General features: G+C 36.4%; 1 protein-coding gene across 1 annotated transcript in view; it reads right to left on the bottom strand.

Moving 5' to 3' along the window:
* Positions 1 to 1522: 1522 nt before the first annotated feature.
* syt9b (synaptotagmin IXb) overlaps positions 1523 to 13458 on the bottom strand; it is a 28036-nt gene continuing 16100 nt past the window's right edge. The window contains exons 4-7 of the mRNA XM_081355924.1: positions 6643 to 6763; positions 5617 to 5788; positions 4415 to 4544; positions 1523 to 1924 (exon numbers count right to left, since the gene is read on the bottom strand). Of these exons, the coding sequence (XP_081212050.1) occupies positions 1853 to 1924; positions 4415 to 4544; positions 5617 to 5788; positions 6643 to 6763 (495 nt within the window). The 3' untranslated portion in view covers positions 1523 to 1852. The remainder of the gene's footprint in view (positions 1925 to 4414; positions 4545 to 5616; positions 5789 to 6642; positions 6764 to 13458) is intronic.

Genomic DNA, 13458 nt, shown 5'->3' with positions numbered 1-13458 from the left:
CAAAAACAATTTAATTTGTTAATAGTCATAAATATGAATGTAAATGTTTAACAATGAAGCTGTTTGCTTAATTGAGGAGGCCAAATATAATTTTTTATATTTATATAAATATTAATGTAACTTTTTAAAATATAAGTGTGTTTAAAAGTGTGCTGTACTACCAAAAAATAATATTAAGAATTGTGGAATTTCAGTTGTATCAGTATCAATTACTGAAATTCTGATTGTGACAACCCAACAATTAGACTTTTTTTTTTTTTTTTACCTGGTGGATGATAAAAAAAAATCCCAAATTTACATTGTCATTTATATTGTCCACAGCCATCAGGGATCGTTAATTAGGGACATATTAACTTGGAGGCCCCAAGTGACAACATGTAACAGGCATGCTGTTGAGGAGAGGTAATTACCTCTTTATTAAAATCATTTTTTTAATTGCGTTTTAAATAAATGGCATAAATGTGTCCAATGCAGCGCTGCATTCCAGATCTTAACCTTAGATGCCTCTCATCTCTTGAATCTTCCTGACTCTATGTGTGTCTTCAGCAATCAGCTCTCACTCCCAGCTGTCAGTAATTGTGATCTCCACCTGATAACTGGCAGGAGCATCTTTTCTATCATCAGTCCTCGTCCACTGACTCCGGTAAAAAGCACAGCATGACAAGTATCATTTAAAAAGTTTAGACCCCTCGCACAGATGTGAACCCAGGTCGCTCCACACGTCAGGAAGCCTCAGTGCAGCAGGACACTGATTAAAGATCCATCAATCATCTTTTCTTGCAGATTGCAATTTTTCTCACTTTTGTCAGGGAGCTCTGTATAGGATCTTTTACCCTCGACTGATTTCAGAGTAGACGAGCATCAGTCAAGTGTGGTCGGGCCCGATGAAACTAAAAAGAGTGAGGGCAAGAAGGGGAATCATTTGAGCGAAAATTACAGCGAAAGCTCAGCCTTCATCTTTGATCTCTCTCATTGCTCTGCTCATTCAGGAAAAAAAAAGCAAAACAGTTTTTGCCTTTGTACATACAACAAAAAAACCTTAAACCTTCTAAAGCAGCAGCCTGACTGAAATTTAACTTCATATTCACAGACAGAAATATCACAAAATAACACTCCTAAAGTGCAGTTTACGGCTTGTTAGCAAACACCGGATGTAAATACATTTTTGAGTTATTTTTATTGATGCGTTCCAACACCAAATGAGGTTCGACACTAAACCTTAAACCTTAAAATCTATTAAAATCGAAAACAGTTATTTTAAATTGTAATAATCTTACACAATATGTTGTTACTGTATTTTTGATGGTGAGTTGAGCTTTGGTGAGCAGAAGAGACCAAACTTTTTTGAAACGATTCAAAGTTATTGGCAGTATTTGCTTTTGCCAGAAATCATGACTCGAGCCTGTAATGCATTTCTTATATATTTTTATACAGTAAGTTTTTACAATAAAATACCACAAAATAGACCCCATGCACTACACTTCAAACAATATTAGTGTATTACAATGTGTTATACAGATACATAAAACATGACAATGTCAAAAATACTTGGCTCTCAACTAAAGTTTTCAACAAAAGCAGAACAATGTTCAAGGCTTGATTTAAAACCAAATACTGCTCACACACGGTCACTTCACATGCAGTGGACTTGACACTCTTCTTCTATCCAGGAAATCTTACGTCTAAGGTGTCCTGCGTGTTTACTGCATTGAGTGTGTGCACACATTTAAAGTGACCTTTAACAGAACCGAGAGATATTTTTTTTTCTCCTCTCTCTCGCGGTTTCCTTTTCATTAAAGTTGTGAACTGGACTTTGCCGGGTTTCTCCAAGGCTGAAATTTCACGGCGTCCATTACGGGGAAGGAGGTGTCCTCAGGGAATTACAGGAGTCTTGGCTACCGCCCGTCGTGGTCTGAACGACCCACTGCCAGAGTGAAAAATTAAGGTTAGCTGAGGAGAACTCAAATCAGATCAGATGCTGAAAATCATATTTAAAGCTCAGACATAATACACATCGTGGGAAGAGACGAAATCCAATTCCCTGACACTGAAGGGCTGAAGCGCTGCACATATTGTCACAATGGTCCTCTTAGCGCCTTAACGGCTCATTCTTGCCTTCAAATCAATTGCGATTGTGCCGCGGCTGCAAAAATCAGCTCATGATACCCTTTCATCGACCTCAGATTTCCCTAAAACGACTATTTTTTGCCTGACGTTATGTTGTCCTCCGTCTTCCGAGATGTGATTTTTGGATTTGGTTATGCCAAGGCTATATGAGATGTTTTCCCTTTTGTTTGATATTACGGTGACTCGGGGAGCATAACGTGGTTGAGGAGGACAGGGATTGTGAATTATTAAAGATGTGTAGTCTGGGCTCCTGAGAGGTCATAGATTTGCAAACATGATTTCAGTGCCGTAATGTGAGAAAAGCCTTAAAAGTCTTTATGGAATTCACACAAACGAGCCATTACACTGGACTTTAGCTGGGGTTTCTGCCAAAATATTATCACCCTTAATAACTTTTCACTTTTCCCCAGCATATTTTGTGGGTTCAGTTGACTCCAATAACATCTGCGCTGCAGTTTTGCATGATGTAATTAAAGGGATAGTTCACTTTGAAATTAAATTTTGGTATGTTTTAGCTTACCTCAAGGGCATCCAAGATGTAGGTGTCTTTTTTTCCGCAGTAGTTTAAATTTTGATATTTTTAGGTCAAACCGTTCTTGTCTGTCAGTCGTATAATGCAGGTCTATGGTCACTGTCTCAAAGAGCATGCACAGAGTCCAAATTAAAACAATTCCCCATCGTCCAAATGAAACAATTCCCTATCGTAAGTACACATTGATGGCCTAAGACACGAGAAAACGGATCACTTGTGTGAGAAAACGGATCACTTGGACTCAGATCACTTGGACGTGGCTGTGTATAAGAGGTAAAAACGATATAAATACTGTTCGTTTTCTCACACAAACCGCTCGTTTCGTGTCTTAGGCCATCAATGTGTACTTACGATGAAGAATTGTTTAATTTGGACGATGGGGAATTGTTTTAATTTGGACTCTGTGCATGCTCTTGGAGAAAGTGACCATAGACCTGCATGATATGACTGACAGACAAGAACAGTTTGACAAAAATCTCAGGTAAATCTGAGGTAAGCTAAAACATACCAAAATTTAATTTCAAAGTGAACTATCCCTTTAAGGGCACCATATGATGAGAAATCAAGTCTTTGTACTATGAAAAGTAAATATACTGTAACTTTAAGAGCTAAACAGTTGCTTCCCACTTCTAAAAGGAAAACAAAATCATCTACTGAACTCAAATTCTGAATACCAAAATCTCTGCATAGTAGAAAACAGTAGAACATGGCATTAGCAAAATCATGGGTTTGATTTTAAGGGAATGCATGGCCACATTTAATGAAGTAGACCTTCAATGCAATGCAGGTCATTTTGGATAAAAACATCTGCCACCAAATGCATAAATATGAACATTTAATGTAAAAAATAACATATGACCATGATCATTTACACGCCAACAACACTTATTTGGTGTTTAGACACTTATGGCCCACCATCACAGTGAGAGAATAAGGAGGAAGTAGGATGCTATTATTCCTAAGCCCCAAAAGAAAAAACAATAAGATTAAAATGTGGCAAAGTGCATGTATTTTATGTAACTATGAAAAAAAATGTATATTTAAAATGTAAGTGTGTAATACAAACTAGATGAATAAAGTTTGTGCACAAACTTTGGTGTTGGCTTGAGAAAGCCTAGCCTGAAAGATTGAAGTAATTGTAAAAGCTTGAGGTGTGAAACAGTTTCACAGAGAGAGAGAGAGGGAGAGAGAGAGAGAGAGAGAGAGGGAGAGAGAGAGAGAGAGACTTTAAAAAGAGTTTAAAAAGATTGAAGTTTGAAGGTTTTCATTTTGAAGCAGTTTTAAAAGCTTGAAGTTCAAAGGATTGAAGTAGTTTTAAATTTGAATCAGTTTTCAGCTCAAAGTTTGAAGGTTTAAAGTCTTTCAGAAAAATTGTTTGGTATGAAATTGCTAGGGTATTCTAAGTGGTTGCTAAGGTGTTTCTATGTGGCTGCTAGGATACTCTGAATGGGGTCTGTTGTGTGGTTTCAAGGGTACTTGGGGTGGTTGCTAGGGTGTTGCTATGCGGTTGCAAGGGTATTCTGGGTGGTTGTTAGGGTGCTGCTATGCGGTTGCTAGTACATATCGCATTGCTAGCATGTTTCAGATAGATAGATAAAAAAATAGAATTGAAGCTTACATGACTTCAAAGGGCTTAGATGGATGGATGGATAGATAGAATGATAGATGGATAGATCTAGGTGTTCAAACACTTCTCAAAAAACAAATGGAGCTGTTGAAATTCAAATAAAGTGATAGTCGTAAGCTCAACATTACCTCAACAAGCGGATGCCAGCGGGCGATGGGTTTGCGTGGGTATGTGAGCATCTCATTCCAGTGATCGCGTCCCAAACTCTGAGCTCTGTTTCCCACATGGCACACACCAATAACCTCATTGTGACCTACGCTGTGAATGAGAAGAGTATATCCATGCTTAAAATGTGACAGCTAAACCAGGATGCCAAAAAACAATGCGTCTTTTCCAACTTTAAAGTGCCAAATCTACCCCTTCAGCAAAAAATATGATGATTTTTGCAAAATATTTATATATATCTTAAAATATTTTATATATCTTTCACTCTGTGTGCATCACAAAGACATATGAACTCTTAGTCTCAATCCAATACATTCTCTATTCTGTTATTTTTGCAGCAGCGATGAGACACTGAAATGCTGCGGTTCGTACTTCTCAAACAGGACAGTGATCTAAATCTGATATGAACCTCTCGCTGCATTGGGAATATACAGCTCAGGCTGTTCCTCAGATCACCCACCAGCACTAAGAATAAACTTCTATAGTCTCTAAGCACTGCGCTTGTCAAAAATTAAAAGCATATTTAATTTAAATGATACTCCTTTTCAGTTCAAATTTGACACTGAATGCTCTCTAGCTCCCACCGCGCTGCTAGCTGTACCTTTAGATTAGCTCTGCTAAAACTGAAGGACTAACAAAAGTGTTGGGGAAGCGACTTTGACAGGACTGTTTTTTCTAACCAGACCAGACTGGTTTATGATGGTTTGAACGTTTGCTGCTTGCATATGTTGGTCTTTTCAACAGGCTGAACTACAGTTAAGCTACAGTAGTACAAGAAATAGTAGTACAAGATAATGACAAAAGGTATATTGAAGCTATGTAAGGGGTTAAAAAGTATATTTACAGACATACAACTACAACTAAAAATACAATGAAAAACTCGAAAACATCCTAATTTATATAAATGGGTCAAAAACATAGTGATGAACTGCAGAATCAGTAAAATACTGTGCAAGAACTCCAATGAATCAGTGAATCCGTTCACATAAATGAATCGTTTGAACAGGCCAATTCGCTAAAATGAATTAGACTTCCCAATGCGACACATTCTGATGTGTTATTGCTTTAGTTCGCTCTGCTGTAAATGTGACAGTGACGTAAAACAGTGATGTAATACTAGTCACTAGTTTTAAGATAATGCTAATATGACACATTAATACCTTACCGGTCATAGTCCATGACTGCTATTAAAAGACTTATTTGGTCAATGTTCTCAGGTGGAACATCAAAAACAATGGCTTCATTGTAGACTGGATTGAGTGTGTTCCGTTTTGTTGAAGTTTTCCTTTTCTTCAGCCTCCGGCCGTCACACATAATAGAAACCTTTACGTAAGGATCTTAAAAAGACAAGAGAAAAAGAACATAAAAAGTTGCTCAGCACTTATTCATTTGAATAAAAAATGCCTGTTGTTTTTTGAATTATTATTCAAATTTATTTAAACTGGGGTTCAAACAGGACTGAGACATTGCAATTCAAATTTAGGAAAGTAAATTAAAATGATTTGTGCACACACACACACAGGTAATTGCGAGTTTACATCTCTCGTGATATAAAGTCAGAATTGTGATATAAACTTGCAATTGCGAGTTATAAAGTCAGATTTTCATGATATAAAGTTGCAAATGCGAGTTATAAAGTCAGAATTATGTGTTATAAACTTGCAATTACGAGTTATAAAGTCAGAATTGCAAGATTTAAACGCACAATTGATAGTTATAAAGTTGGAATTGCGAGATATATAACTCATATATATATATATATATATATATATATATATATATATATATACAGTCTTTATTTTCCTCAGAATTGGACTTTATAACTTGCAATTATGAGTTTATATTTCACAATTCTGAGAAAACAAGTCAAAATGTAAAAAAGTGAGAAAAAAAGTTGCAATTATCTTTTAAGTTGTGGCGGAAACAAGCTTCCATATATAAATACATATACATACATACAAACATACATACATAAGTGAACACAAAAGAAATTCTGGATTTTGCCCAACCCCACTTAGCACTACTTGTGTATGTAAAATCTCCTGCCACATTCTCAAGTGTTTAGTCGATTAAATCAATGCTCTTTTAGAGAGCCCAGGACGGCTTTGTTTTAACATGTCATGATGGCACCAAAAAATCATTACAGCAGAGACAATTAGTCATGTAGAGGCGAGGATGTTGAGGAGCCTACCAGACGCTCCTGTGATGTCCATGGCTTTAAGATTTCTGGCTTTAATTATCGTTATTGTCAATCGGCCGGCAGTTGGCAAGTAACAAAGAGAAAACATCAGATCTCCCAGATCCACATTATCCTAGAAGAGACACAGCAATAAAGAAACAGCATACATTAACGGAAAGAATCATATGATCTGATTTAGTGCAAATCAAACTACATTTACAAAGCTTCTGGTCATTGTAACTGTCATTCCATAGCAGTGTACAGTGTTATATATAACTCTTTCTTGGACACAACATGGACAGAAATTGCTTTTTAAACACACTTAGGGATCATACCATGGAAAACATGTTTCTTTCCTTGCTTAGAAAAGCAATAGCACACCTTTTCTCAACAACCAGCATGATTTGAAGTTTATTTGTGGAGTTAAAGGGATAGTTCACTTTGAAAATAAATTTTGGTATGTTTTAGCTTACCTCAAGGGCATCCAAGATGTAGGTGTCTTTTTTTCCGCAGTAGTTTCAATTTGGATATTTTTAGGTCAAACCGTTCTTGTCTGTCAGTCATTTCATGCAGGTCTACGGTCACTGTCTCAAAGAGCATGCACAAAGTCCAAATTAAAACAATTCCCCATCGTCCAAATTAAACAATTCCCCATCGTAAGTACACATTGATGGCCTAAGACACGAAACGAGCGGTTTGTGTGAGAAAACGAACAGTATTTATGATCTGATCTCCAAATGATCTGACGGCGCGGGCGGGTATAGATATGTACATAGATGTCGCCTTGGCTACTGCAGTTTATTGGAACGAAACCGTAGCCAAGGCGACATCTATTTATATATCTATACCCGCCCGCGCCGTCAGATCATTTGGACGTGTGCTGTTTTCAAGAGATAACAACGATATAAATACTGTTCGTTTTCTCACACAAACCGCTCGTTTCGTGTCTTAGGCCATGTGTACTTACGATGGGGAATTGTTTAATTTGGACGATGGGGAATTGTTTTAATTTGGACTCTGTGCTTGTGTTTTGAGACAGTGACCATCGACCTGCATTATATGACTGACAGACAAGAACGGTTTGACCTAAAAATATCCAAATTGAAACTACTGCGGAAACAAAGACACCTACATCTTGGATGCCCTTGAGGTAACATAAAACATATCAAAAATTAATTTCAAAGTGAACTATCCCTTTAAGGCCCGTTAACACTAAGGACGATAACTATAACGGCTAATGATAGAGATATAGTTCTAAAAATCTTTCAAAATATTAAAGAAGAGCAGAGTCCACATCACAACTATAATGATAATGGCACAGAGAAACGATATTGTGTAGGAATCACTTTCAGAATACATTTTTTTTCAGCTGACGAACAATAAAAACATTAATAGCCAATCAGAATCCACCAGACTTGAAAGAGTTCAAGCTTTTAAAGCGGCAGACGTCAAACCTGCAGCGCTAGCTTACAATAAACAAGTGTTAACGTTCGGTGTGCATGCTAAGTTATCGTCCTTGGTGTGAACGTGCCTTTACAACTCACTTTAATATTTAGGATTGCGAGTTTCTTCAAACACAAAGCTGAAAGGCACATATTGTTTGTTGAAAGTGTCAATGTAATTCATGCTTGGCAAAGACGCAGTTATTGAAGAATGAAGCAGTGCCAGTCGTGTTGGACCCCACAGCAAACCTGCAAGTAAACACTGCGACTCATTACACATGCAACGACAGCCTGCTCATTTCAAAAGGTCAGAAAGAGGGTAGAAAACTGTCAAGTACAGCTAAATTACAACAGTTTTTGGGGCAAGAATCATTAAATGAGCATACAATCTATTAAACTGCATACAATATAACCACTTTAAGAAATAAAACACATTATTACGTTTGTCTGACATACAGTAAGGACTCAATAAATTGGTAAAATATGTATGGGAACAGAAGCATTTCACCTCACGGGAATCCTGTTCTTCCACTTTGCCATGCACTCATAACAGCGAGCAGAAACCTGCTGCCTAATTATCACATCTGAAAATAGACACATTTTGCACCTTTTTTTAAAATTAGAGTCGTTCGTATAATGAACTAAAAATGCGATCCATAAAAACATCTCATCAAAATAAGCCTCAGTGTAGTGGGAGCCAACAATATAGATCACCAGACACTTATTATTTAAACCTTGCTAGTGCCTTCAGAACTGCTTTAATTGTTCGTGGTATAGATTGAACAGGGTGCTGGAGACATTCCTCAGAGATTTTAGTCCATATTAACATGATAACATCACACAGTTGCTGCAGATTTGTCGTCTGCACATCCATGATGAGAATCTCCCGTCCCACCACATGCCAAAGGTGCTCTATTGGATTGAAATCTGGTGACTGTGGAGATCATTAGCGTTTAGTAAACGCATTGTCATGTTCAAGAAACCAGTTTGAGATGATGTGATCTTTGTGACATGGTGAGTTATCCTGCTATAAGTATCCATCAGAAGATGTGCACACTGTGGTCATAAAGACATGGTCAGTAACAATACTCAGGTAGGTTTTGGTGTTTAAACGATGCTCAATTGGTACTAAGGGGCCCAAAGTGTGCCAAGAAAACATCAAACACACCATTACACCACCAGTAGCTGTTTGTGCGTGAAAATCCCAGTAGATCATCAGTTTCTGAAATACTCAGACCAGCACGTCTGGCACCAACAACTATACCACGTTCAAAGTCACTTAAATCACCTTTACACATTCTGATGCTCAGTTTGAACTTCAGCAGATCATCTTTACCATGTCTAAGTGCATCGAGCTGCTGCCACGTGATTGGCTGATTAGATATTTGCATTAACGAGCAGTTGAACAGATGTACCTAATAAAGTGGCTGATGAATGTATATATTATTTAAAAAGGAATTTCATCAGAATAAACTTGTGAATGGTCACTGGACACTGATAGAGTACGCTAACCAGCTGCTTGGACAAACCCCTCGGAGCAAACTAGGGTTAAATGCATTACCCCAGAGCACAATCGTGAAATAACCTGTGATCTAGGTAATGTAGTTCTATGTATACATGCAGCTCTGTGGCTCATTTCAGCGCGTTAATGCAATGACACAACAGGACGGAAGAGAAGACGACGGACATACATTAGTAATGAATCAAAGAGTGTGCAGAACCCAAATGGGCCTTTAATGCACACAGCAGCCAAGCACTGGCGGATCCCACAGCAACCAGAACTTTCACGTGCTGTCAATTATTAACTGATCTATGTTAATGGACACGCTCTGCACTGGGATCAGATGGGTGTGTAATGTTGCTGAGAGCATGTAAGAACTCTTAACATTACTTAGTCTCTCATATCTTTCTACCCTCAAAGGATTCAAGAGAATGATCTCAAAGTTGCATGAGGCCCATCAGTGGGCATTAGAAGAGAAACTTTGTTTTGCTTAGCAATATATATATATATCGTTTCAGGTCACTACAAATTAATACTTTTTTCAGCAAGGAAGCATTAAGTTGATCAGAAGTGACAGTAAAAGCCTTTATAATGCTACAAAATATTTATATATCAAATAAATGCTATCATTTTCAACTTTCTATTCATCAAAGAATCCTTGATCTAAATGTATTGCAGTGTCCACAAAAATATTAAGCGGCACAACTGTTTTCAACATTGATAATAATAATAAATGTTTAGAGCGTATTAGAATGATTTCTGAAGGATCGTGTGACACTTAAGTCTGAACATTCAGCTTTACAATTTAAAATGTAATTCATTCCTGTGATGACAAATCACATACAGTTATTTTAAATTATAATATTTACCAATATTACAGTTTTTTACTGTATTTTTGATCAAATAAATACATCCTTGGTGAGCATAAGAGACTTCTTTCAAAAACATTTAAAAAAATTGTAGCGACCCTACACTTTTGAACAGTAAATTTAGATTTTAAGACTTGCTTTATAGAATATATCTTTGACGTTGGCAAATCTATATATTTTTTCACTGTTTCAAAACAAATTTTATAAATCAATAAAGACAGTAACAGTGGGGTAAGAAAAATAAACTTAATTCAAGATGATCTGAAATGAAGTCTTATTAATCACATGGGAAAACACTGTGATAAATAAGTTGACTTTAGACTTTGGACTCCAAATATGACACGGATTGCTCTTCAACAAGGTTTTTAAAAGTAAAGTAAAAAAAAAAAAAAAGAGAGATAGATACTTAACTTGGACTAAATTACCCTAAACACCTGAGACTTGACTTAGACTCAACCTCAAATTCTTGAAATTTGACAGACCCCATCTAAAAGGCTTTACACTTGACTTAGACTCTACTCTAAACACTGGAGACTTATTTCAAGGATGTTATCCACTGATTTAGCTAATGGGTTTATGCCTAGTGCATGCTGGTCATGGACTTCCTGCCTTTCTGGAAGTGACTTTGGGCACTGTAAAGGAAACTGCATGAGTGGTCAGCACACCTCATTGGGCTTCTAAGGCTTCCTGACAAATCTAATCATCTGTGATTGTGTGTATTTGAGGAGCTCAGAGGGTCTGTTAAGATAGATCAGTCCCACTCGGAGCAGTTCACAGCCCTCGGGCTTCTCGCACAGTAGGAGGCTCCATCTATTACGGTGAAGCAGAAAGGTCATGGAGGCAGGCGGCAGAGATTGGCTCATTATCTGGCCAGGTCGCAGCACTACGTCCGGTCCTGTCGGCTACGATGAGAGTCGTGTTCATTAATGCTCTACAGGGATGAACTGGAACTGGATGGTGTTTTACTGCCTCACAGAGATCAGACTCAAAAGCAGTTCCACAGTCAAAACTACTACTCTATCACCTTTAATTGCCTTTGGAACATGGATTCAAGCATTGGTAAAGGATCAGGTTACCGTCAGACTTGAGGTCAGTCTGTCTTTATCACCAAAAGTGGCAAGCACAACCTTTCCTAACAACGTGGGCTTATTTAAATGGACAGTCCACCTAAAGAATTTTAATTCCGTTCTTATTTACTCTCCCTCATGTCGTTCCAAACCTGTATGATGACTTTCTTTCTTCTGCAGAACACAAAAGAAGGTTTTTACTTGGGTCCAAATAACTTTTTGTTTTGTCAAATAAGTTTTTTTTGAACATATATTGTTTTGCATTCATCAGAAGAAATAAAATCTACCATTTGAAAGTTTTGGTTCATTCATTTTATTTAGCAAGAAGGCATTATATTTTGTTTAAAAGTGAGGATAAAGATAATTATAATGTTACATGTTAAAATTCTATTTCAAATTTCGAACTTTCTATTGATCTGAAAAAAAAAGTGTCCAGTTTCCACAAACATATGAAGCAGAACGACTGTTTTCAACATTGATAATAATAAGAAATGTTTCTTGCGCAGCAAATCAGAATGATTTCTGAAGGATCATGTGACACTGAAGACTGAAAATTCAGCCTTTCCATAAAAAAATAAATGTAATTTTACAATATATTGAAATAGAAAACAGTTATTTTAAATTGTAATAATATTTCACAATATTACAGTTTTTACTGTATTTTCGATCAAATAAATGCAGCCTTGGTGAGCATAAGAGACTTACCCTACACTTTTGAACAGTAGTGTATATATTTGGTTACACTTTATTTTAAGGTGTCATTGTTACAGTGTAATTATATATTTAAGTACTGGGTAATATTAAGCAACTACATGTACTTACTATAGGGTTAGGGTAGGATTAGGATTTGTTTGAGGGTTAGTTGTATGTAATTATGCTTAATCTACTGTTATTACTATGTTAAGTACATGTAACACAAGGACACTAAAATAAAGTGTTAACATATATTTTATAGTCAATTAATCAGTAACTCCAGCTCATTTTTTTCAAGTGTACAATTGTGTATTGTAACTGTGCTGTTTTTGTTTTGTTTTGTTTTTTGGCAATTTTATTTAAATAAAACTGGATGATATCCCTCGTGACAGCCAAGTATGCAGAAAAATCAATAAATGTGATGGCCTGTGGGTTTGATGTAATGTAGGCAGTTTGTGTTTGTTGTTCTTTGCACATAATAATTAGTGTCTAGGAAAGGGAGTATGGGTAAGGGAGTAAGGTAATGTTTCTTCTTATTGCCTTCGTCTCATCCATTCGATGCACAGCCTTCATTAAGAGAGAGGTAAGAGAGGTTGACTCTTGTTGCAAATTAAATCCTAAATTGGATTCTCCTCATCAAGCCAAATCCTCGTTGCTTCATTATAAAGACAAATGCTTTGTCCTTTAAAGCAAGCAGCTCACAAAATTAAGACATTAAATGCTAGAGGCTTGTGTTTAAAGGATTCGTTCACTAAAAAGTCATCATCATGTTGTTCCAAACCTCTAAGACTTAGTTTCTTCCGTGAAACACAAAAGAAGACATTTTAAAGAATGTTTATGCTGCTATTTTTTCAAGATTAAACAGTGATAAACAAAAAAACATATGAAGCCATAGAAAAATCTTGCTCTCCAATGTAGATTTCAAATGTCATTTGTGCTTGTATTCAAATAAACATATGCTCATATTGAAATATGGTGTCAATGATGTCAAACCTGGTGTGACGCATCTTTGAACATGCATTTTTGTGAATGAGTTTTGGAGCACTACAGCGGAGATAAAATTAATGACAATTTAAATGTAAATTTATACTAAGATACACTGCATAAAAAAAGTCTTGATTTTTACTGGAAAACAAGAAAAAAAAATCAAAAAATCCTTAAAACTAAATAAATTTACTTGAGAAGCAGCACAATGTACACTAATACATATTAATCTAATTTATATATTTCCTAATATTTATCTATATTTTTAATAT

This window comes from Scardinius erythrophthalmus (assembly GCF_964197995.2).
Source record: "Scardinius erythrophthalmus genome assembly, chromosome: 24".
NCBI classification, from domain to species: Eukaryota; Metazoa; Chordata; class Actinopteri; order Cypriniformes; family Leuciscidae; genus Scardinius; species Scardinius erythrophthalmus.
The sequence above is the reverse complement of the archived record's forward strand: the minus strand, read 5'-3'. Positions and strand labels throughout refer to the sequence as shown.